The 27,171-nt window shown below is 38.8% G+C and overlaps 1 protein-coding gene across 6 annotated transcripts in view; it reads left to right on the top strand.

The window, feature by feature from the left end:
* The first annotated feature begins 384 nt into the window (after nt 1-384).
* PLEKHH2 (pleckstrin homology, MyTH4 and FERM domain containing H2) overlaps nt 385-27,171 on the top strand; it is a 127,688-nt gene continuing 100,901 nt past the window's right edge. For all 6 annotated transcript variants that reach the window (XR_010149547.1, XR_010149548.1, XM_525888.7 and 3 more), the window contains exons 1-2: nt 385-551; nt 7,835-7,960. Coding sequence is in view for 4 of the 6 variants with exons in the window: in XM_525888.7 (XP_525888.4) it covers nt 7,838-7,960 (123 nt within the window). In the remaining 2 variants the exon portion in view is untranslated. The remainder of the gene's footprint in view (nt 552-7,834; nt 7,961-27,171) is intronic.

Here is a 27,171-nt window from a genome sequence, read left to right as displayed (position 1 = left end):
AAATAAACCTGAAAAGATGGGATGGAGACCTTGAACACTAGACTAGGGAATCTGTTCTTGATAATTTAAGCAAACGGAAGCCAATGAAAGTCTTTGGCACACTGTTCATCAAAACTGCTCTTAAGGAAATTAACCTGGCAGGAAGATGAAGGGTGGATTGGCAAGAGGAGAGACTTCAGGCTGGGAGACCAAGGGAGGGTGCTGCAGCAGTCCAGGCAGACGGAGTGGAATGAAGGTGACCGGCCGCTGCAGCAAGCTCTGGAGTCTCGCAGTTGGGACGTTAGGGGTACCACTCCAGTACAGAGCTCCCTCCTGGGGCAGGGACTGGGAGGAGCCAAAGTTATAGCCACACCCCCGGTGACGCCAGGTGGTCGACTGTGGTCTCCCATTGGCTACACCGGCTGCCAGTCCCTGGAGGAGGCGGTGCCCTTCCCCGCCCTCTCCGAGCTCGGCTTGAGGCGGGCGCGGGCTGAGAGTCCGGGGATCCCGGGGGCTAGTCGCGGCCGGGACGTCGGGCGCTGCGGCCGGGGACACGCTGCTGAGATAGACAGGTGAGAAGGCCCGGGGACGAGGGGCCACTCCAGAGTCCCTGCCACCCTGGGATTCCCGCCCCCTTGAGGGCGCCCCGTCCAGGGGGGCTCGCGGGGCCGAGGTTTGGGGCGCCGGTAGGAGCAGGCGGGCGGGGACGAGGGGGACTGAGTGGGCTGACTCGGGATCCGCCGCTGCACCTCCCGCCACAGCCCAGAGTCGGCCCCCAAGTCTGGATGTCGCCGGTAGAGGTGGGCAGGGGGCGGTGGCCGGCGGTCCCTCGCGCCCGTGGGCTCCCGTGACGTTCTGTTTGGAAACACTGGGCCCGGGTTTCTGGCGCGGCGCGAGCGGTCCCGGGGGCGCAGCGGGGCAGCCCAGGGTCCCCGCGCCGAGGGACCCGCGCGGTCAGGGATGCCGCGCTCGCCTTAGGCTTCGGGAGATCCACCAGGATCTCCGGGGCGAAACTTTAAACTCAAAACTTTAAAGAAGCATTTTGTACACCTCGAGTTGCTGGCACGTCAAAGCACCCTAAGGTGACCTACCCGGAAACCACTGTCCCCGAAGTTAGTGGGGCACTTTTTAAAGGACAACACTTTTTACCCGTCGATATTGTTGTGCGTAACGCTGTGGAAATAGAAGTCGAACCACTTACATTGGAAAAGCTCTGGTGGTGGGCTACCTGAGGGTCACTGCTTTCTTTGTGAAAATGCCAGTCTTGGAAGCCTGGCCCGCACAGCGGTGTGTCCCAGAGGAGTATGTAGTGAGGAGCTCGGCTGCTCCGGGTAGGGTCACCGAAGGGCAGGCGTTGCCCAAGTGGGGCTAGGTGGCTAGGTGGTGGTCAGAAGGTTCCTTAAACAAGGCATGCCTCAGTCTCGTCGAGAAAGATCTTTTAACACACACACACACAGACACACACACACACACTCACACACACAATTACCCAGCCCAGTTAAGCTGTCCCTTAAGAGGCAAAAACTAAAGAATATCATAGAGACTAACGCTGCGCTTCATCAGGGTAAGCCTAAGTAGAATAATTCTTTCATTTCTTTTTCTTTCCTTTTTGGGATTTGGAAGAGAAACAGGAAGTCAGAGATTCAGAGAAAAGAGCATTCACTCCACAATTGTAAACAGTTTATCTTATGTCAGTAAATATTTCCAAAAATCACTGGGGGTATTTGGAACTCCAAGACTTTTTCCTGTCCCCTGAAGTGAAGATAGATTACTTTCAAATGCAGAATCTAGACATGATAGATTCCTTTCAAATTCAGAATCTAGATGTGGTATTTTATTTATTTAGCAGTCGGCTATGTTATATAGTTATATATATATTCCCAATGTTATATAGTTCTATAACATTAGTGGTAATGAAAAGGATGGTGGATATTGTTTAAAATTAGAATTTTTAACTACCCAAGATGGTGCACTAATACAACAGTTGCTTTGTACTTGTTAACTAACTGAAATTACAGAATGAAATGAGGGAATCAGGTGTCTAGATCTCAGTGCAGACCATTATCCAACCAATTTGCAGTTCTGATTTATTATGACCCATTAATAGGGAATGTAGATGTTAAATGCCAATTTAATAATATTCTTAAGGCTTTGCTACTTCACTATAAAATATATAATTAGCATAACTAAAGAAATAGGTATGTTTGACTTTGAATTAATTTATTATGTCATCATAGCAAAGTGCGCTAGGTAAGATATATGTATGATACTTTTCATATTTGAGGTTAACAGTTACCTCTCAATTTTTTGAGCTAATTGTGAAATTCTTGGCAGGGATAACCACAAATAATGGTTGATTAAATTTGTAAATGCAGTCCTAGTATACATCCATTTAAACTGCGACTTTTTCTTTAGTCATTTGTAAATATGTGATCTTTTTTATTGAGATCTTAATATAAGTCACAAACTATAAGATTTTTCCTTTTAAAGTATACAGTTCACTGGGTTTTGGTATATTCACAAGGTTGTATAGCCATCACCAATATCTAATTCTAGAATATTTTCATCACCCCAAAAAGAAACCCTCTATCCATTGTAGTCAGTATCTGCTACCTTCTCCTCACAGCCCTTGGCAACCACTAACCTACTTTCTGTCCTTTGGATTTGCCTCTTATGGACATTTCATGTAAATGGACTCATACAATATGTGGCCTTTTGTGTCTGGCATCTTTCACTTAGCATAATGTTTTCAAGGCTCTTCCATGACTATAGCATGTATTAGTACTGTATTCCTTTTTTATGGCTGAATAATATTCCATTGTATGGATGTACCACTTTTTTTTTTTTTTTTTTTTTTTGAGACAGAGTCTCACTCTGTCACCCAGGCTGGAGTGCAGTGGCAGGATCTCAGCTCACTGCAACTTCTGCCTCCTGGGTTAAAGCAATTTTCCTGTCTCAGCCTCCCTAGTAGCTGGAATTATAGGCCTGCACCACCATGCCTGGCTAATTTTTGTATTTTTAGTAGAGATGGGGTTTTGCCATGTTGGCCAGGCTTGTCTTGAACTCCTGACCTCAGATGATCCACCTGCTTTTGCCCTACAAAGTGCTGGGATTACAGGAGTGAGCCACTGCACCCAGCCAGATCTACTACATTTTATTCATTCATCTGATGGTGGACACAGGCTGTTTCTACTCTTTGGCTATCATGAATAATGTTGCTCTGAACATTTATTTACAAGTTTTGGTGTGGACGTGTATTTCATCCCTTGGCATATGACCCCATCCCTTGGCATATAACCCAGCAACTCCAATGCCAAGTATAAAGTTACCAATACTTTATATTGATATACCAAATATAAAGTTACTCCAATAACTTGGTAACTTTATATTTAAACTTTTTTTTTTTTTGAGACAGTGTCTCACTCTTGTCACCCAGGCTGGAGTGCAGTGTATGATCATAGCTCACTGCTCAAGTGATCCTCCCACACAGGGCTCCCGAGTAGCTGGGACCACAGGTAAGCTCCCCGACGCTTAGCTGATTTTTAAATTTTTTGATAGAGATGAGGTCTTGCTATGTTGCACAGTCTGGTCTTGAACTCCTGAGCTCAGAGGTGAATTCTCCCACCTCAGCCTCTCAAACTGTTGGGATTACAGGCGTGAGCCACCATGCTGGCCTGTTTAAACTTTTCAGGAACTGTAAAACTGTTTACAAAGCAGCTGTACCATTTTTACATTCCCACCAACAATGTTTGAGGGTTCCCATTTCTCTACATCCTCACCAACACTTGTTGTTAGATGTCTTTTTCATTAGAACATCCTATTTGATGTGAAGTGGAATGTTGTTGTGACTTTGATTTGCATTTTCTCTCATAGCAAATAATGTGCTTATTGGCCATTTGTATATCTTCTTTGGATGAATCTCTATTCAGATACTTTGCCCATTTTTATTTATTTATTTTTAATTTATTATTATTATTGTTTTTAAAGATGGGGGTCTCCCTCTGTCGCCCAGGCTGGAGTGCAGTGGTGTGAACATGGTTCACTGCAGCTTCGACCTCCTGGGCTCAAGTGATCTTCCTGCCTCAACCCCCAAGTAGCTGGGACTACAGGCGTGCACCACCATGACTGGCTAATTTTTTTTTTTTTTTTTTTTTTTTTAATAAAGACAGGGTTTTGCCACATTGCCCAGGCTGGTCTCAAACTCATGAGCTCAGGCAGTCTAACCGCCTCGGCCTCCCAGAGTGCTGGGATTATAAGCATGAGCCACCACGTCCAGGCCTTTGCCCATTGTTTAATTGGGTTATCTTTTTTTATCGTTGAGTCCTAAGAGTCCTTTATATATTCTAGACACAAATCCCTGAGATACATGATTTGCAACTATTTTTCCCATTCTGTGGGTTATCTTTGCACTTTCTTGATAGTGTCCTTTGAAGGACAAAAATTTTAAAATTTTTATGAAGTCCAATTTATCTATTTTTTCTTCGATTCCTTGTGCTTTAGGTGTCATATCTAAGAATCTGTTGCCTAATCCAAGGTCATGAAGATTTATACCTCTTTTCTTCTAAGAGTTTAGAGCAAGCTTGTCCAACCTGTGGCCTGCAGGCCACAGGCAGCCCAGGATGGCTTTGAATGTGGCCCAAAACAAATTTGTAAACTTTCTTAAAGCATTATGAGATTTGTTTTGCAATTTTTTTTTTTTTTAGCTCATCAGCTACCTTTAGTGTTAGTGTATTTTATGTGTGGCTCAAGACAATTCTTCTTCTAACGTGGCCCAAGGAAGTCAAAAGATTGGACACCCCTGGTTTAGAGCTTTGGCTGGTACCTGTAAGTTTCTGATCCATTTTGTGTTACTGTGTATATGTGGTATGAGGTATGGGTCCACATTCATTCTTTTACATATGGATATCCAGTTGTCCCAGCATCATCTGTTGAAAAGACTATTCTTTCCCCCATTGAATGATCTTATCACTCTTGCCAAAAATCAATGTGAGGCTTTAATTCTGGACTTAACTTTATTCTGTTTATCTATATATCTATCTTTATGCAAGTACCACACTGTGTAATCAAGCTACTGTATAGCTTTGTAGTAAGTTTAGAAATAGTAACATGTGAGTCCTCCAACTTTTCAATTTTGTTTTGTCTATTCTTCAGCCCTTGAATTTCCAGGCAAAGTTTGATCAACTTGTCAATTTCTGCAAAAAATGCAGTTGCAACTTTGACAGAGATTGCATTGTGTGTATATAGCCATTTGCAAGTATTGCCATCTTCACAATATTAAGTCTTCTAATCCATGAATATACAATTTCTTCCATTTATTTAGGTATTTTTAAATTTCTTTCAGTGATGTTTTGTAGTTTTCAGTGTACACATTTTGCACTTCTTTTGTTAAATTCATTCCTAAATATTTTATTAGTTTTGATGCTATTGTAAATGGAATATTTTCTTATTTTCATTTTTGGATTTTTCCTTGCTAGTGTATAGAAAAACAACTGACTTTTGTATGTTGATCTGATTTCCTGAAACCTTGCTAAACTCTATAGTTTAGTATTTTTTTGTGGATTCCTTAGAATTTTCTATGCACATGATCATGTCATCTGTAAGTAGAGATAGTTTTATTTCTTGCTGTCCAATCTAGATGGTTTTTTATTTTATTGTCTTGCCCTGGCTATTATCTCTATTACAATGTTGAATAGAAGTGGTGAGAAAAGACATCTTTGTCTTGTTCCTGATTTCAGGGAGAAAACTGTCAGTCATTTATCAGTAAGTATGATGTTAGCTGTGGGCTTTAGTAAATGTCCTCTATCAGGATGAGGAATTTCCTGTCTATTTGTAGTTTGTTGAATATTTTTATCATGAAGTGGTGTTGGATTTTGTTGAATGATTTTTCTGTGTCTATTGAAATGATCATACGGTTTTTGTTCTTTATTCTATTCACATGGTGCATTACATTGATTGATTTCAATTTGTTGAAAAATATCCACTCTTCATGTTATTTTTAAAACTGTGGACATTTTACTGTAGGGCATAAGCAAGTTATTTTACATGTAGAGCAAAAATTAACCAGTATTAACCTATTAACAAATAGGTAAATAGACTCCTCTTATTCCTTAAGCTAGAAGAGTATCCCTACATTTCTGCGGAATGATATGGTAGTTCAAGACGTAAAGATGCCCCTTTCAGGACTACTTTTTATTTTCTAGTATTGCATCCATATTTTCTTTCCCTGTTCGCTCTAAAGCTCATAAGGAGAAAAATGAAGCAGCCCCAGAACTGTGAACGTGTTTGTGATCGACAAACTGCATTGTCTACTCCTAAATCATTGCTAGTAAATGCCAATGTGAATCATTAATCATAAATGCTAATATGGGTAATGGAAAAGGTTATTACCAAGGTTAATCTCCTTAGGAAAAACCTCAGAAAACAATGGGGCAAGGATTCTATGAAAACAAAGAAATGAAAATAAAATGACTTCCAGCTCTACAGTAATATGTTTCCTTTAAATTAAGGCTAGAATTTGGGGACATCTGAAGGCTTTAAGAGGCTGGGGTGCACTTAATAAATGTTGTAGTCTTTTAAGAACGATTCTGCTTATATTTATTTCTAACGTACTGAATATTGTCAGTATTAATGTGAAAATTGATTTAAGTACAAAACAATCTTCATGCTAGGAAAATAATCTTTTAGTGGGTTTTTAGCAGCATAAAGTTTTTAAAAACTGGTGTAGGATTAGGGAGGGTTCTATATTACGCTAAATACTGGGAAAATCAATGTGGTTATATTTTTAGAAAACAAAAGAATAGAATAGTATACTTCAACTGCAGTTCCATTCCAGGGCTCTGAGAGTTTTGCTGTCACCGTTCTTCATAACTGAGGCTTTCCATTCCTAATGTAAATTTCATAGCAGGGTAGTTCATAGCAAGGGGAACTCAGAAATACATTATTAGGCTGCTTATTAAAAATAGCCTGATAAAATATTACCAAATATTTAAAACTACTTTTATGTATCTCAGAGCCAGAAACCATCATGCTTCCAAAATCAAGTAACACTTCAGAATTTCAAAACCAATTCCCTTGCATCTTGTCCTCCCCCTTACAGTGCTTCTCCCTGCAATTAATATCCTCCCAAAGGAAAGTTAATATGGAAAACACTAATTCCAGATTTACTTCATATGGCTAACTCCAAATTGCATGTATATGTGCCTTCTCTTACACCAAATAAAAATTATGCAAACTTGTCAGGATCACAACAACTTACCCTTAAATACGCCAAAGGACCTCTGGCTTGAAAGACTTAACCTGGACCTGGCCAAATTGAGAGTGATGATAAGGAATCATTATAGTAAAAATCCAAACCGTGAATTGTAGCAATTGAATCAAACTGTAATACTTCCTTAAATTTCAGAATATGGTAAAATTATGAGCTGATAGATTCAAACAATCTTATCTGTTGGGCACAGCTAAAATAATAACACTCTGTGTTTGTGTGGTGTTGTTATACTGTCTGTTCTACTAGAAATAGCAGTATTTCATTTGTCCCTCACTACATACCCACAAGGAATAATGGTTTGTTGTCAACATGCCCCCTTTTCTGGATTGGCTAAACTGAGACATAGAAAGGTTAAGTAGCACAGTTGGGCTCCAGCCTTAGTCTCCTATTTCCCATTAAGTTCTTTCCATAAGTTCTCACCAGTTCTGGAATTTGTCTTAGAATTTAAAATTTGTACATGGATCTCACTAGACAGTGATTATAATGTGTACATTGGGTAATTTAACAAATTATCCTGAATATTAATTGTGTTGTACCATTTGAATGTTTTACTTTTTTATTTTTTGTTTATTTATTTAATTTTTTTAGAATATGGCAGAGCTTTCTGAGCCAGAGGGACCAGTAGATTGGAAGGAACGATGTGTAGCTCTGGAGTCCCAGCTCATGAAATTTAGAGTTCAAGCAAGCAAGATACGAGAGCTTTTAGCAGAGAAGGTAAGCTTTCTCCCTAAGCTTTGTTATTAAATGTCAGCTATTTAGGGCCTGCTTCATTTATATTAAATAATCTCAGTACTTTGGGGGTTTGATTTAATTTTTATCAAGTATTTGAAGCTATATTTGGCATATTCTTTTGCCAGTGTTAGGGTAGATTGTACTTTAAGACAAAAAATATTTATTCACAAATGCTAGTGGCATATGTGAGAACCGTGTATGTTTGGTGAATGTAGAGTTCATTCATTCCAGAGAGAAAGCTATAATTTATTTGATTTTATTAGAGGAGTATGACAGCTTTGATCTACTAAATGTTTAAAAAAATCATATTGAAGGGATTATAGAAAAAAATTATCTATTGATAGTAAAAGGTGTTTATACCGTATTTGAAAGCTGTATCTACTTAGGAATCTGTGTTGACTAAGTATATATTGCTAAATTCTCGCCTGGGCTAGAATTGAGTTTAAAATAATTATATGCTTTTCTAATCATGTAATTAGAATTTCATTTATATTACAGGAATTTTTTGCAAGTATGTGTATAAAACCAATAGATTTGTTCATTTATTCATTCAACAAATATTCTTTGAGGGCTAATTATGTGTTAGACACCGTTCTTAATACTACAGTTACATATATGAACAAGACAACCCATATTCCTATTTCCAGGGAACTTGAATTCTAGACCTGTGCTGTCCTAATGCAGTAGCCACTAGCCACATGTGGATGTTCAACACTTCAAATAAGGCTAGTTCAAATTGAGGTGTGTTGTAAAAGTAAAATAAATACAGGATTTCAAAGTTTTAGCATGAAAGAAAGAATGTAAAATATCTCAGCAATAATTTTTATATTGATTATATGTTGAAATGATATTGTGGATATTGGGTTAAATAGGCAATATTAAAATTAATTTTACCCACTTCTTTTTACTTTTTAAACGTGTGTATTAGAAAATTTAAAATCACACCTGTGGCTCATATTATATTTCTATTGGACAGCACTGTCTGGATGAATGGATGAATGATATTAGTGGTTATTCAGAACTGATCAGAAGAACTTACAGGTGGTTTCTGAAACACTAATCTGCATAATCCTTTTGGGATGGAGATTGGTACATGTATCATATCTCCAAAAAAGGTATTAATCTTCCTTTCATTGCTAGCCAAGAATCTCTTAGTACAGAATTATTATAATAACATTCAGCAAAACATCATTCAGTCTAAACTTGCATATATATCATCTCAAACTTTTGGGCTTTAACATCTTTTAGGTGGAAGACTAAAGTTATCCTTACTCACTTTGGGTCAAGGATGACTCAGTAATCAATCAGTCAATCAATCTTGAACTTCAATGTGCTTTATTTATTGATATTACATCAAAATTATAAAAATTATAGCTTATAAAATCCCAGTTTGAGTATCTCCAAGTTGGAGAAGTTTTTTCTAACGTAACTTAGTGACTCATCTTTTATCTTTTGCTCTTCTGTCAATGAAAATCATTTTCCATATGGTACTATGATTTATCCGGTATTTTCCAACAACCCCAACTGCCCCATACAGTGATTTTTGTCAAGATCCACCAATTATGTCCTTATTACTAAACCTCATGGACACTTCCCATTTGTTGCCTAAGCCTCTCAGCAGTTGACACTGTTGACCACAGGATCTCTCTCAAAATTTTCCTGCTTTTCTTGACTTCTGTACTCGTTTGGCTTCTTTATGGACTAAATAGAAGCTAATACCTTCTATTTAGTTGCAATTAGTTGACCTTTAAATTCTAAATTTTATGGCAACATTTGTTCTGTTCTTTAGAAAGCATGTTGCAGCAAGTTTCTCAATGAGTGCCCATTTTAAAAATAATAAAAGTGTTGTTATCTCCAGTAATTTCTCTATAAGTAAAATAGCTTTTTTATTATTAATTTTTATGCTATCAGATTACATGTTTTCTTTGTCAGTGAATGAACATTGATAGGAATATTATTTCGGAATTGCTGTTCTAGTTGTGGTTTCTTTTTCTTTAATTTTCTTCTTCTTTTTTTTTTTTTGGTCTGTATTTCGTATCTGTGACATAAATTCTTTGGCAGATCTAAGAGATGGAATTATTCTGATGTGTTTTACACATTGGAAAGTAGATAAATGTGCCAAGTTACTCATGGCTTCCCAATAAATATATTCAACACAAAAATATGAATAAGGATTTTCACAATATTTTCTGTTATATTCCATTATGAATATTTTTCTCAGGTTTAAAAATTTCTTTTGGTCTCCATCCATGTTTTAATGAAAATATCTAATATTTATTGATTTGTTATGTATAGAGTAAGCTCTGTATATGTATGGTATGATTTATTTAATTCTTATAACAACTTGTGAAGTAATACATTTTATTGTGCTCATTTTATAGATTAGGAAACTGATGCTTACTATGCCAAGAAATCTTCTAAGTGCTTTAAATATATAAACTTTTAAATCCTTATAACTATCCTATGAGGTAGTTACTAATATTATCCACATTTACAGAAGAGGAAACTTAGGCATAGAAAAGTTATTTAACTTGACTGAGTTCACACTAAAAAGTGAGTGGTGGAGCCAAGATTCAAACCCAGGCATTCTGTCTTTTTAAGCCTGAAGGCTTAGCTATCAGCCTATATGGCCTTTCTAATTTTCACCTTCCTTGCCTTCTCTGATATATCTATCCACTCATCCATTCTGTCCTCTATTCAGCCATGCAACATAAAAATCCACTTCTGCTTGGGGGCAGCTACCTGTGTGTGTATGTATGTATGTAGTAATAAGGATTTACCTAACATTATGTATTTTTCAAGGCAAACCGTATGGCATTGCTTCTAAGTGCCAACTCGAGTCAAATGTTGCATTCCAGAGACTGGTCTGGTCCTATCCACCTCTTTGGTTTTGTGTTAGCACCAGTCAGCCCCAGGGCTTCTCCCTAATAGTGCTCTATACCTTCCCCCTAAATGGATGCAGGCCCAAGGGTGAAGATTCTTGAGAGAATACTAATTTGGTTCTTTAGCTCTTTGCCCAGAATTGTGGCCAACTTCTCTTTCCTGCAACAGTTCTAGTTCTTAGTTCCATTTTATTAGTTATGGCTATAGGAAGCTGACTCTAGGGGCCAAATATGGTTCCTAAGTCTTTACTGCAACCATCAACTAGTTTAAACCCCACAGTAACCCTATGAGGTGATTGTTATTATCCTCAATCTAGAGAATTAACATTAAGGCTGAGAGTAATTGAGTAGCATGCCCAATATCACACAGCTAACAAAAAGCAGAGCTGCCGTTAGACCGTAGATCTTTCAGACTTGTGATGCAGCTAATAGAGCGTCTGGCACACAGAAGTAACTCATTATTATTTTCCTGTGTCTTTCTGTTTTTTTGTTTGTTTGTTTTTTGAGACAGAGTCTTGCTCTGCTGCCCAGGCTGGAGTGCAGTGGCGCCATCTCAGCTCACTGCAACCTCCGCCTCCCAGGTTCAAGCGATTCTTCTGCCTCAGCCTAATGAGTAGCTGGGACTACAGGCACATACCACCACGCCTGGCTTATTTTTGTGTTTTTAGTAGAGACAGTGTTTCACCATATTGGCCAGGATGGTCTCGAACTCCTGACCTTGTGATTCGCCCGCCTTAGCCTCCCAAAGTGCTGGGATTACAGGCGTGAGCTGCTGTGCCCAGCTTTTTTTCCTGTGTCTTTCTGAATGGACACACTGGTTAAGTGAACAGGGGAGGTGACCTAAATGTAATTACATTTGTGTGTGTGTGTGTGTGTGACGGGGTCCCACTCTGTTGCCCAGGCTGGAGTGCAGTTGCACAATCTTGGCTCACTGCAACCTCCACCTCCTGGATTCAAGTGATTCTCCCACCTCAGCCTCCCCAAGTAGCTGGCATTACAGTCATGGGCCACCACATCTGGCTAATTTTGTATTTTGGGTAGAGACGGGGTTTCACCATGTTGGCCAGGCTGGTCTTGAACTGCTGACCTCAAGTGATCCACCCATCTCAGCCTCCCAAAGTGCTGGGATTACGGGCGTGAGCCACCGTGCCTGGCCTTAAATGTAATTACATATTGATAGCAGATGTATTTCTGAATTTTTAAAGGAAAAATATGTGAGATGATCTAGGTGTTTTTATAATTAGAGATGAATTTCAATTATATATGCCCTATATTTTTGGAGATGAAGTTGGAGAATACATGGGATCTTTTAGAAAAGTTGTTTTGCACCTATTTTTTTTCATCACAGTTTCCAAGTAACTTAGAATATTGAAGCTTGTGAAGAAAAAGGCCTTATTGAAGTCTTGGGCAAGTGCTGCTGTAAGTGGGAGAGGTCTTTAGAGGAATTTAAGGAATGGTGTTGGAAATATCCCTAGTATGCCAAATATAAACTCTTCAGGGAAGCTGAGATTTAAGTAGTTTTCCTACTTTACAATATTACTAGTTAGTTTCTGAGTCAGGGAGGGAAAAAGGAAAGTTTCTTTGTCAGTTGAAGTGAAATGTTATTTCCTATGAGTTAGATTTTCAGTGAAAAGGAAAGGGAGAAAAATATGAAGAATTTTCCCTTTGGACATCAGCATTGCTCGCATAACCTCATGCTACCTCTACCTGATGTGGCATTGCCATCTGGAATTTCCTGCCACTTGGCATTTCTTTTGTGAATGTGATCCCCTTGAAGCAGACTTGGATTGCCTCATAGGAATAAGGAGTCCTTGGACAGCATAATATATGCTTTTACCCAACAATCCAGTACAATATCATGATTAACCTATTTAAATTATACATTCCCTCAGTTACTCTACTGCCTTGCCTAATGTTTCACAGTGTCTAATGGAAATTCTACATATACTAACAATGGGACCGTATAGGCTAATTTAAATGTCACATCTTTGGTTACTGGTTGAAGGTATTATTTATTATAACAACATCAAATAATGTTTGGTGGTAGAATCTTTCATGGGGTCTGTGGGGGAAAAGTCAGGAAGAGAGACACGTGGCAGGGAACTGCTGTCCACATCAGTGGGTGTGAAGGTCCTAAAGGATTCCACCTAAATTAACCAATCCATTAAACAAATTTATTTGTATGCAATCCCTTTAACAATGAGAGGCTCTATAAGTATACAGGCTCAGTGGCAAATTTCCCTCTGCCACTTGCTGCTAAGTTCACTTTGGCTACAGAGGGTACTTCTGTAGCAGTAAATTAAGCACTTAGAATTTGCTGCTTCATTTTGTTATTACATAATTGGCCTGTTCATAAAATACTTATTTTTGTCTAAAGCCTGATATGGGACCATAGATCATTTCAGGTTTGTTTTTCTTTCCTTTTTTTTTTTTTTTTTTTTTTTCTGAGATGGAGTTTTGCTTTGTTGCCCAGGCTGAAGTGCAGTGGTGCCTTCTGCCCCCTGGGTTCAAGTGATCCTCCTGCCTCAGCCTCCTGAGTAGCTGGGATTACAGGTGTGTACCACCATGCCCAGCTAATTTTTGTATTTTTAGTAGAGATGGGGTTTCACCATGTTGGCCAGGCTGGTCTCAAACTCCTAACCTTAACTGATCTGCCCACCTTGGCCTCCCAAAGTGCTGGGATTACAGGCGTGAGCCACTGTACCCGGCCATTTCAGGTTTCTTTTACTGACTTAATATAGATTGGCTATGGAATTGACCCAAGGTTTACATTATAGTCTATACTGTGAAAGTAAAAACTTACATGAATATTGTCTGCATTGCTTTTTTGAGTATTTTGCAAAGTTATTGTCCAGCTTGAATGGTTATATTAATAGAAACAAATAATCACTCAAAAGCAAAGCATTACCTTTCTTCTTTTCTTTTTTCTTTTTTTTTTTTAAGTTGAAGTCTCACTCTGCTGCCCAAGCTGGAGTGCAGTGGTATGATCTCTACTCACTGCAACCTCCACCTCCCGGGTTCAAGCAATTCTCCTGCCTCAGCCTCCCAAGTAGCTGGGACTACAGGCATGCATCACCATGCCTGGCTAATTTTTTGTATTTTTAGTAGAGACGGGGTTTCACTATGTTGGCCAGGCTGGTCTTGAACTCCTGACCTTGTGATCTGCCCACCTCGGGCTCCCAAAGTGCTGGGATTACAGGCATGAGCCACCGCGCCTAGCCAGCATTACCTTTCCTACTACTCTTATATTTAAACTGGTTTTAAAATAATCTAAGTTTTATTGGATATACCTAATGTATATTTACATTAATGCAATGTGAAGTGTTCAGAATTTATAATCTGTAATATAGATTGTGAAAATGTAGTGATTACTCTTTATCAAAGTTTATCCTCACAGCATAATTTTTTGGAGTTAAAATCTTTTCATTCATTCATTCATTCATTCATTTATTCATTTTGTTCAGCAAACATTGAGTTTCTGTTATGTGTATTCATTGTGCCTGCCTCAACCATTGTTGTATTTTTAGTAGAGATAGGGTTTCACTATCTTGGCCAAGCTGGTCTCGAACTCCTGACCTTGTGATCCACCCGCCTCGGCCTCCCAAAGTGCTGAGATTATAGGCGTGAGCCACCGCGCCCGGCCCTCAAATTTCAAATTTAGCCTCTCTTGGTTATATTTCTATCCCTTTGTTTCTTTCTGTGATAAGTTCCCTGATAACATGTAACTTAGCATTGTTCCTATTATGAATGTTATGCTTTTAAGTTACAGATAAAAGATTCCTAGGCTGAACAAATAGAAAAGGACAAAAATCAAGACAAATGCTTTTCAGCTAAGATTTTTGTGTCTTTTTTTTTGTATTTGGGACTCTGATTTTCATATAGTTCTGTATAACTATACACTGTGTGCGTCTGGCATATAAATTCTATAGCACCTGTGGTTCAACTAAAAGGGCATTAGGGAATCAGAACATGAAGACTGAAATCCCAGCCATGAACAAGGCATATTCACTCTGAACATCAATTTCCTAATCTCTGTAATGGGAATAACAATTCCTGTCTCAGAGCATAGCTGTGAAATAATGTATTTGAAAGTTCCTGGTTCCTAAACACTAATTTGAATTTTTAAAAAGTTATCTTCTGTTCCCTGAATTATCTTTCTTTCTTCTAGGATTATTTTCCTGTTTTTATGTTTGGAAGTACTTTTCAGGTTGCAAACTTTTCTGAAATGTCTGATGATTTTTAGTGGTCTGTTTATATTTAAGAATAGGACACCTGCAAAGTAAACTGACAATTATGTATGAATGGTCAGTTGCTGGTTAGCAGTCAATCTTTTCTTTAGCGTGAGAGGGTGGGAGAGTATCTGCTGGGCAGTGAGCTCATAGATGCCATAGCTGTTGGACTAGTGCACTCCAATTCATTTATTCAATTTTGTAAGAGAATAACTTTTCAATTTTTTAGCAGGAAGTAAACGCTTAGTTGCTAGACATTTGGCAGATGGGTTTAAGAGAGAACGTTTCAAGGAATTAGTTGACTCTAAGGGCCACAGATTTTACATTAATACCTACTGTTTTCAGTCTTTCACGTCACTCCGCCTCTAGGTCTTTACAGGGCTCTGCAGGGCATTTGGCCCTTAGAAGGAGGAGCTCAAGCCTTATTCTCCAAGCCTTATTCTAGGCTATGCTATCCAGAACTCTGCTACACTAAAAATAGGGGGACTAATTGACTGTATGCATATTTAATGGTAAGCTGGCCCTTCACCCCCAACCTCCTTTCTCCCACTTGGCTCCTAAAATGCTAGCAGCCACCCTTTATTCTACAGGAGGAGATAGAAGTCTCTAGAGACTCCATGAGTCCAGGAGGAAAGAAATAGTGACGCTGACATCAGTAGTTCCCCAACAGGGAGCCCAGCCAGAACACCCAAGGTTAGGTTTTCTGGTTAACAAACCCCAAATATGTGCCAAAGTTTCTAGTCAGCTTTTTAGTCCTTCACCCTTAAACCTACGTATCACATCATGGGTGACCAGACATCTGAAGAAAGCCTCTAACACGAAAGACAGGGCACAATCAGAAAAAACCAGCATTGCCTATGTGGGGAAAAGTAAGCAAAACAAAATGAGCAAAACTCTATCATTTAATATTCTCAGAGAGAAAGGAAAGGATAGTGCATCCATGACACAGGGAATATTCAGAGAATAAATAAGGGCTCTTAGAAAACCAAAAACATGGTAGAAAAAATGGCAAACCTAAGAGCAGGGTTGAAATATAAACTAAGGGAAAGTTCCTGGGATGTAAAGCAAAACATTAAAGAGATGGCAAACAGGAGAGAAAAGATGAGAAATTTAGAGGTCCAGTTCAATATGTCCAAGATCCAAGTAATAGGAAGACTGGAGGGAAGAAAATAAATGAAACAATACAAGAAAGTTTCCTAGAATTAAAGCATACAAGATTCCAAGTTGAACGTGTCTACCAAGAACCTACCATAACAGATTAACATAATTTCCACCTCAAGTTACATCATAATGAACGTTTAGAATATAGAGATCAAAGAAAAGATTCTGCAAGCTTTCAGAGGAAAAAACAGTTCACATACAAAGCATCAGGAATTGAAATGGCTTCAGACCTTTCAAAAGCACCACTAGAAATTAGAGGATAATGAAACAATGTCTTCAAAATTCTGAAGGAAAATTATATCAAACCCAGAATTCTGCACCGAGGCCAATTATGAATTTTATCTGAAGGTAGAATAAAGATATTTTGAAGACATTCAAGGTCCTATGTAACTTCTCTGAGGACTCTCCAGAAGGAGTGCTTTATTAAAAGGAGGAAGAAAACCAAGAAGGAGGAAGGCATGGGATATAGGAAACAAGAGATTCTAAATGGGAGAAAGTTGAGGGGTCTCCCCAAGAAGTCAGCTGTGCCCAGGCAGAGAGGGGAACCAATTGAGCCTGGCATAGGTCAGTTCTGGGAGTGGCTTAAAAAGATGAAATTGGTAGAAAACCAGACGTGAACAAACATTTTGAGAGACAATTTACACAGTGGTGGGAATTTGGAGTTGAATTATTGATTCATTCATGAGAAGCTGAATAAAAGACATTTAACTCTAGGAAAAAAAAGACAGGAAAGGAAAAAAGTAAACATAGTTCTTTTACATGGTTTTACATGGTTCAGCTCTGAATATCACACATAGTTACAATAATACTATTTCTGAATAATGATTTAACCAAAGGTAAGATATAAACATATTGGGAGAATGGGAGATAGGAAGTGTATTTGTTTGGATGGATGGCAAGGAGAACAGAGAGCTAAATCCTCATTTTTCATTAAGTGAGTGAATAAGAAATCACTAAACTGAAAAAGTCAAAAGAAACAGAAGCATGTTACTTAAAATGTGAAGGCAAATATTAAAAGAATTGGCTAAAAGAGTACATTTACTTTTATTAATAAACCTTTTGGAATTAGTTGACATTTTATGTTATTTATTTATTTATTTATTGAGACGGAGTCTTGCTCTGTTGCCAGGCTGGAGTGCAGTGGTGAGATCTCGGCTCACTGCAACCTCCACCTCCCCGGTTCAAGCGAGTCTCCCGCCTCAGCCTCCTGAGTAGCTGGGACTACAGGTGTGCACCACCACATCCAGCTAATTTTTTTGTATTTTTAGTAGAGATGAGGTTTCACCATGTTGGCCAGGATGGTCTCGATCTCTTGACCTTGTGATCTGCCTGCCTCGGCCTCCCAAAGTGCTGGGATTACAGGCGTGAGCCGCTGCGCCCGGCCAGATGTTGATTTTTATACACTGAATTTCTGTTCTTTAAGTGTAACCACTTAAAACTCTTAACTCCTTAACTTTTTTTTTTTTTAATGGCCAGCATTGGCTGCCACAGTGGCTCATGTCTATAATCCCAGTGCTTTGGAAGGCCGAGGTGGGAGGATTGCTTGAGGCCAAGAGTTCAAGACCAGCTTGGGCAACATAGTAAGACACCCCCCCCCCCCGCATCTCTACCAAAAAATTAAAAAATAGGCCAGGCGTGGTGGCTCATGCCTGTAATCCCAGCACTTTGGGAGGCTGAGGTGGGCAGATCACTTGAGGTCAGGAGTTCTAGACCAGCCTGGACAACATGGTGAAACCCCATCTCTACTAAAAATACAAAAATTAGTTGGGCACAGTGGCACACGCCAGTAGTCCCAGCTACTCAGGAGGCTGAGGCGGGGGAATTGCTTGAACCTGGGAGATGGAGGTTGCAGTGAGCCAGCCGAGATCATGCCACTGCACTCTAGCCTGGGCAACAGAGTGAGACTCCATCTCAAAAAAATTAAAATAAAGAAATCAAAATTAGCCAGGTGTGGTGTGCACACCTGTAGCCCCAGCTACTCAGGAGGCTGAGGCAAGAGGATCGCCTGAGCCCAGAAGTTCCGGGGGCTGCAGTGCTATAATGATGCCTGGGCTAAAAAATAAATAAAAATAAAATAATAATAATAATAAAAAAGGCCCGCACAAATACTTTATAACAGAATAGAACTTGAAACTGGAATGTGGCAAGGAAATGTTGGGGATAATTAAAAACAACAAAAAATCTCTGTATAGGATAGTGTAGTGGTGGGGGATTTGGTGAAGGAAAGGTTAGGAAATCAAGAGCAGTGGAGAGCAGAGTATCAAAACCAGGAACTGCTGAAAGTCTTACAATAGCTGGGATTGATTTTTCTTTAGATAACACTTTAGAAACTAGGCATTTTCTGGAACACAAACCAGCACCTTCAATTTAAACTTTCATGAAGCTCTTAAAATTTAGGTAATTATGTATCTTTGATGGCCAATGGAAGATGCTAAATGTTGTGTAAATCCATTAGAAACCATAGAATGGAAAAATGGCAGGCAACCAGAAAGACTTCAGATGTCCCACCTTGTCCTAGAGAAAGAACTAGTGGTTTTTCCAACATTGTCACAAAACGACCTACTTTGAAAGCCTAAGGTTGTGTGGGGATGGGTTGGAAATCTCACTTGGGGTAGGATGATTATTACAACTGAATGAGATTTTTCGTCTGGGAGAGTAATTCAGCCCTCAACAACTCCTTGAGCTTTGCAACAGCAGCAGACTTTTAATTTGTAATATTAGATGCATTTTCATGAAAAGAAAAAAATACACATTCTTTGTTCAGAAAAATCTTTCTTCTAAGGTTAACTTATCATTGTGCCATTAATACTTCATCATCTATTTAATCTGGAATGTATCTTAGTGATTTTTTTTTTTTGAGATAGAGTCTCGCTGTATTGCCCAGGCTGGAGTGCAGTGGCATGATCTCGGCTCACTGCAATCTCCACCTCCTGGGTTCAACTGATTCTTATGCCTCAGCCTCCCGAGTAGCTGGGACTATAGGTGTGTGCCACCATGCCGGCTAATTTTTGTATTTTTGATAGAGATGGGATTTTGCCATGTTGGCCAGGTTGGTCTCGAACTCCTGACCTCAAGTGATCTGCCCGCCTCTGTCTCCCAAAGTGCTGGGATTACAGGCATGAGTCACTGTGCCCAGCCTATCTTAACAATTTAAATGGGCTTTTTTTTTTGCCTCAAAACAAAGCAAATCTGTGTAATACATTTATTTTTGGTATATGTTTATACAGTTTGTGGAATGGAAAGTTAGGAAAAGCTCTGTACTTTTTATGAGTATAATTCTTGAAGCTGAGACACTGAATTTCTCCATTTCACATCCAAGGACTGAGAGCTAAGAGAAGATGTTCCTAGAAGCTGCATGTCAAAATGAGAGTGGCTTCCAGTGGAATGATGACCAGATAGATGATCACAGGAATAGTCAGAGGATTATCTTTACAGATCTACACATAACAGGCTAACCTTGGGGTTTAGTTATCTATTGCTGCATAAAAAACTACCTCAAAACTTAGCAGCTTTATTTATTTAGCCATTCCACGATGTATACATATTTAAAAACATCGTGTTGTACACAATAAATATATACAATTTTTGTCCATTAGAGAAAACCTTAGTGGGCTGGGTGCAGTGGCTCACGCCCATAATCCCAGCACTTTGGGAGGCTGAGGCGGGTGGATCACCTGAAGCCAGGAGTTTGAGACCAGCCTGGCCAACATGGTAAAACCCTGTCTCTACTAAAAATACAAAAAATTAGCCAGGCATGGTGGCAAGTACCTGTAATCCCAGCTACTTGGGAGGCTGAGGCAGAAGAATCGCTTGAGCCCGAGAGGTGGAGGTTGCAGTGAGCTGAGATCGCGCCATTGCACTCTAGCCTGGGCAACAAGAGCAAAACTCCGTGTCAAAAAACAAACAAAACAAAACAAAACAAAAAAACCTTAGTGGCTTCAATTAACAATCATTTTATTTGTTCATGATTCTGTTGGTGGTTCTTTTACTCTGTTTGGCATTGAATGGGATCACTCATGTGACTGCATTCAGTTGGCAAATCAGCTGGAGGGTGGACTCACTGCGGGTGCTCGGACAGCTGGGTCTGGATATCCAAGATGATTTCACTTGGATGTCTAGGTCTCCTGGCCTCCCATCTCAGCCCTCCTAGTAGTTGGGATTACAGGTGCTTCCAAGTAGTTGGGATTACAGGTGCATACCGCCACACCTTGATTTCACTCACATATCTGATGCCTCAGCTGGGAGTGGTGAAACAACTGGAAACTATCTGAGCAACCCTACTAAACCGCTCCCAAGGTAGCCAGATCTTTGTCCATGGTGATTCAGGGCTCCAAGAAAGAGCAAGTGGAAGCTGCAAATCTCTTCAGGCCCAGTCTCAAAAGGTACAAAGCATTCTAACAACCAAAGCCCATCACAGGGTGGCCCAGTTTTAAGGGAAGGGGAAATATCTTTTATCTCTTGATGGAGGACATCCCATGGAAAAAGAGCGCGTGGGATAGGAGTTACTGGATCACCTTCTGGTTGTCTAGCATAAACTTGTTTCTGTCTATTGAGAAATTGAATTGTTTTTATCTTTTAAGTTTCACATGTAGTGCACCATGCAGGTCTGTCTGTACTTCAAGAAGGTGGACCTACCTCTGCAGAAGATGATCTCTAAATGTATTCCCAGTATCTGCAGCATTGATAGATACTGGGCAGACTGGTGTAGGGTGGGGCAGATAATTATTTATATTACCTTTGTGTCTTAAAATTTTAAGGGTAAACAGTAAGTTTTGCCCTCCTTCTTCCGTATCTACAATTGTGCCTACACTTTAAATTATAACACACATACATAATATAAATTGTCCTTGCAGAACGTAAAGTTAACACAATATCATTTTCTGTCTTCTGAACAGTGATCTTCACATTATTCAACTACCCATTGAATATTTCTTCATCTTCCTTTGTATTATTATCTTGAGCTTTCGTTTCATTTTTTAAAATAAAACATATAGGCCTTAGGCAATTATTCTGCATTATACAGGGAGTGTACTTTTATCTTTCAGCATAATTGTGCTATTCCTATTTACTCACTTGTTTTCTTCTGCTCCTTCCCATTACTTTGAAGTCTCTGCATGTCTCTTAAATCTGGTAATTTATATTTTTCACACTTATATGTATTAAATGATACATGAATTCTTTGTACCATTTTTCATGTTATGAGCTCTCCTACTGGGTTCAGAGTATAGTTTACTTCATCTGTATTAGTTATCTATTGCTGTATTAACAAATGACTCCAAAATTTCATGGCTTAAAACAACTATAAACATTTAATATCTTGCACAGTTTTTATGGATTAGAAATTTGGAAGCAACTTAGCTTATGTTTCTGATGAGGTTGCAGTCAAAATGTTGGCCTGGGATATAGTAATCTGAAGGCTTGACTGGAGCTGGAGGGTTCACTTTCAATGGTTCACCAAAATGGTTGTTGGCAAATGGGTATTGGCTGTTGGTAGGAAGCCTCAGTCCCTAAGTGTGTGGATGTCTCCACAAGACTGCTTGAGGGTTCTCACAACATGGTGGCTGGCTTCCCCCAGAGCAAGTCATCCAAGAGAATGCAAGGTGGAAGATGCAGTGCGTTTTATGACCTACTCTCAGAAGTCATACTTCATCATTTCCACAATATCCTGTTGGTTGCAAAGGTCAGCCCTATGTTGTGAAGGAAGCAACTACACATGGGTGTGATTACCAGAAGGTGAGGATCATTGTGAGACATTTAGAGGCTGGCTACTGAACCATCTATTGAGTTTTTTCTTTCAGTGACTATGTATTTCTAAATTTTTAAGACTTTTTTTTCTTTCTTTCTTTTTTTTTTTTTTGAAACAGAGTCTCACTCTGTTGCCTAGGCCTGAGTGCAGTGACTTGAACTCATCTTACTGCAGCCTTGACCTTCTGGGCTGAAGCGATCCTCCCACCTCAGTCTCCTGAGTAGCTGGGAATACAGGTGTGTGCCACCATGCCTGGCTAATTTTTGTATATATATATTTTTTCTTTTTTTTTTGGTAGAAGCGAGGTTTTTGTCATGTTGCCCAGGCTGGTCTCAAACTCCTGGGGTCAAGCCATCTATCTGCCTGCCTCAGCCTCCCAAAGTGTTGGGATTACAGGCGTGAGCCACCAAGCCTGGCAAAGACTTTAAACTGGTTTATTTTCCCGCCTGGTTGTTCTTGTTTAACATCTCCCTGCTGTTTTTCTTCTTTTTTTTTCAATTCTTGTCCTTTAAAAAATAGATGTTATTCTCATTTCATCTCTTTGACAATCCTAAACATAAGAAATCTGAAGTCTTTCACATGGTGTTATCATTTTTATTTTACCAGACTAAATTGGTCTTTTGACCATTGATATTGTTATCTGTCTTTCTTAGTTTTCTTTGTATGTTTTGGAATTTGGGGTTGCAAGGCACTTTTTTTTTTTTTTGAGACAGTCTCACTGCACTGGAGTGCAGTGGTGAGATCTCAGCTCACTGGCAACCTCTGCCTCCCAGGTTCAAGTGATTCTCCTGCTTTAGCCTCCCAAGTAGCTGGGACTACAGGCACGTGCCGTCATGCCTGGGTAATTTTTGTATTTTTAGTAGAGACAGTGTTTGACCCTGTTGGCCAGGCTGGTCTCGATCTCCTGACCTCAAGTGATCCGCCTGCCTTGTCCTCCCAAAGTGCTGGGATTACAGGTGTTAGCCACTGTGCCTGGCCTGCAAGGTACTTTTTAAAAAATTTTTTTGGTCAAGTTAATTGAGTACATATGTAAAAGTCACCCTTTTGGGTGTTTAGTTCAAAGAGTTTTGGCAAATATATATGATTCCGTAACCACTACCACAATCAACATAAACACTATTTCCATCACCTCAGAAATTTCCCTCCTGCGCCTTTATAGTCTGGCTTCTTCTCAAACTCTAAGCCCTGGCAATCACTGATATAGTTTCTGGACCTTTAGTTTTTTTTGCCTACTTTAGAGCATCATATAGTATGACATAAGGTGTATAGTTTTTAGTGAATGGCCTCTATCGTTTAGAATGCTTTTGAGTTCACCAGTGTTGTCTGTATCTACAGTTTGTTCCTGTTTATTGTAGAGTAGTATTCCATTGTACGTGTGCACCATGATGTGTTTATCCATTCACTAGTTGATGGTCATTTGGGTTGTTTCCAGTTTTGGCAATTACGAATACAGCTGCTGTAAACATTCACATACAGGTGTTTGGATGTATATGTCTTTATTTCTCTTAAGTAAACACCTAGGAGTAGGGTTATAGGTCTATGGTAAACATATGTTTAACTTAAGAAACTGCCGAACTGTTTCTAAGGAGACTGTACCATTTTGCATTCCTACCAGCAATGCTTGAGTGTTCTACTTGCTCTGCAGTTTTACCACCATTTGGCATATTCAATCTTTGTAATTTTAGCCATATTAATAGGTATGTAGTTGTATTTCATTTTAGTTCTAATTTGCATGTCTCTAATGACTAATGATGTTGACCATCTTTTTACGTACTTAACTTGCCATCCATATTTATTTTTTGGTAAAGTGTCTGTCTAAATCCTTTTAGCATTTTTTTAAATGGGGTTATTTGTATTCTTGAATTGTAAAAATTCTTTATATATTCTGGATACAAGTCTTTTATCAGATGTGTTTTGCACTAATTTTTCTAGTATCTCATTTTTCTTAATAGTAAGTATTGGCTTAGTAATAGTAATAGTAATAATAGCTTAGTAATAGTAAGTAATGGCTTAGTATCTCATTTTTCTTAATAGTGTGTTTTGAAAAACAGACACTTAAAATGGGTATAAAGACCATTTTACCAATTTTTTTGGTTCATGCTTTTAGTATCCTTTCTGAAAAATCTTTGCCTAACACAGAATTACAAGGATTTTTTTCTAGTGTGGAAAAGGAACATGGTTTTTGTATATGATGCAAGATAATGGTTAAAGGAAATGTCTTCATGTGGCTATTTCTTCTAGTATCATTTGTTGAAAAGACTGTCTCCTCTCTCCTTTTAATTACCTGGACATCTTTTCATACTCACTAGGATGGCTGTAGTCAAAGAGATGGACAATAATAACAAGCATTATATGAAAAAATTGAAGGTCTCATACATTGCTGGTGGAAATGTAAAATCGTGCAGCCACTGTGGAAAACAGTTGGATAGTTCTTCAAAAAGTTAAATATAGAGTTATTATATGACCCAGAAGTTCTACTCCTAAATAGATACCTAAGAAAATGGACAACTCCACACAAAAACTTTTACATGAATGTTCATAGCACCATTATTTATAATAATCAAAAAGTGAAACAACGCAAAAGCTCATCAACTAACTGATGAATGGATAAACACAATTTGATATATCCGTATAGTGGAATATCATTCAGGCATAAAAAGAAATGAAGTATAAACATATGCTACAGCATGGATGGACCTTGAAAACATTGTGCTAAGTGAAAGAAGCTAGACACAGAAGGTCACATGTTATAGGAATCCATTCATATGAAATATTCAGAATAGGCAAAATCATGGAAACAAAGTAGATTAGTGGTTGCAAAGGGCAATTGGGAGAGTACAATGGGGAATTACTGCTAATAGGTACAGGCTTTCTGTTTGAGGTGATGAAACTGTTGTGGAATTAAATGATGCTAATAGTTCCACAACTCTGTGAATATAGTAAAAAAAATGCTGAATTGTACACTTTAAAGTGGTTAATTTTGTGGCATGTGAATTACTTCTCAATTTTTTAAAAAGTTTGGAAAAATGGAGAAATACTGCCTGCTCTTTAACAACACTACTATTAGCATTCTTTTTTGTTGTTGTTGTTGTTTTTTGAGATGAAGTCCGGCTCTGTCACCCTGGCTGGAATGCAGTGGTATGATCTCAGCTCACTGCAACCTCTGCCACCCGGGTTCAAGTGATTCTCCTGCCTCAGCCTCCCAAGTAGCTGGGATTACGTGCTCCCACCAACACTCCTGGCTAATTTTTGTGTTTTAATAGAGACAAGGTTTTATCATGTTGGCCAGATTGGTCTCGAATTCCTGACCTCAGGTAATTCACCCACCTTGGCCTCCCAAAGTGCTGGGAATATAGGCATGAGCCATCGCACCCGGCCACATTCTTATTTTTAAATGTATAACTTAAAATATATATACATAGATGTAAATAGTTTAAATAAACCTGTTTCATAAAATATTAGATCATTTATCATTATCATGTTCTGTGTTATCCCCTAGTCTCTGTATTCATAATCATAAAGAGCTCAGTAAATAAATACTGATGATTTACTGATCAGTTCCCTTACTATTAGACATACAGGCTACTTATAGTTTTCCATTAGTTTAAACAACATTGCAAATGAACTTCTTGTGTATATAACATTTTTAAATAATTGCAATTCTTTCTTCTGGAAGGTTCTCTAAAGTACAATGAATGGGTCAGAGTAGAACTACAGGATCAAAACTTTTTGATTAAAGCCCAGCACAGTGGTACCTGTCTGTAGTCTCAGCTACTGGGAAAACTGAGGAGGGAGGATCCCTTGAGCCCAGGAGTTCGAGACCTGTTTGGGCAACATAGTGAGACCCTATCCCCAAAACAACAACAATAATAAAACAACTCTTCAATTTGTGTTTCCACAGTTGTTACCCGAAGAGTTAATTAGCTTTGAGTCTGGCCAGTTCCCTTGATACCCATCCCTGATATTATGCACAAAGGTGGGGGAAGGGAAAAGGTGGTAACTGCTCTCTAACTTGAGAGAACTCTGGATGATCAAGGAGTAGGGACTGGTCAGCTGGTTGAGCTAAGCAGCAGTGCAGCAGACAGCTCCAGGAATAGTCCGTTACTTAAACTTACAAGGGCTTCTCAGTCCTCTTTGGTTGACTAAGGCCCCTACTTGGGCAAAGTTGAAGTTCATGGAGTTCCAGCAATCTGTTAACTTCCTTGAGAGACTAGACACTGGTTCAAATACCCAGACTCAAAGTAATCACCATGCAAGCAGAGGCTATGAAAAGATAGTATACAAAAAATACTAGTAGCCAATAAACATGGAAAAAGGTATTCAGCCTTACTCATACTTAAAGAAATGCAGAGCAAAACAATGGGGGAATGACTGCCAGTGGGTACAGGGATTTTTTAGGGGGAGGGTGATAGAAATGTTCTGGAATTAGCAGTGATGGTTGCACAACTCTGTGAATATACTAAAAACCACTGAATTACACTGTTTTAAAAGGTGAATTTTATGGCATGTTGTATTATATCTCGACTTTAAATAGTGGGAAAAAATAAATTAACCAAAAAACATTAACAAAATGATATAAGACACGAATAGCATGAATCATAATTAGAAAAAAAAATCAGAAATGAGGTGATAGAACTCAACAAAGAATTACAAGTAGAAAAATATATTTTATAAACTAAGACTAAAGTAGAAGGAACAGAAGAATGGATAAACTCAACACATAATGCTTTAATGAGAAATGAAGGTGAAAAGGAAGAAACTTTTTTTTTTTTTTGAGACGGAGTCTCACTCTGTTGGCCCAGGCTAGAGTGCGGTGATGTGATCTCAGTTCACTGCAACCTCTGCCTCCTGGGTTTGAGTGATTCTCATGTCTCAGCCTCCCAGAAACTTTTAAACATCAAAATGAGGAAAGATCAAAAGGATTTGAAACAATGACTAGTATTGAAGGTAAGTAAAGAAGATACAATATACAGATAAAAGAAGCCCCTGAAGAAAACAAGGGAATGAAACAAATACAAACAGTGTAATTTAAGAAACGTTTACAGAACCTTAAAAAAGCAAAATATTGCATATTGAAATAGTGGATCGTGTGGCTGAGAACATCAACCTAGAATGACCCACTTCAAGGCATATTTTTCATCAAAATACTGGATGTTAAAGAAAAAGAAAACATTT

Source organism: Pan troglodytes, chromosome 12 (genome assembly GCF_028858775.2).
Source record: "Pan troglodytes isolate AG18354 chromosome 12, NHGRI_mPanTro3-v2.0_pri, whole genome shotgun sequence".
NCBI classification, from domain to species: domain Eukaryota; kingdom Metazoa; phylum Chordata; class Mammalia; order Primates; family Hominidae; genus Pan; species Pan troglodytes.
Note: the sequence above shows the minus strand (reverse complement) of the source record. Positions and strands in the feature narration are given on the sequence as shown.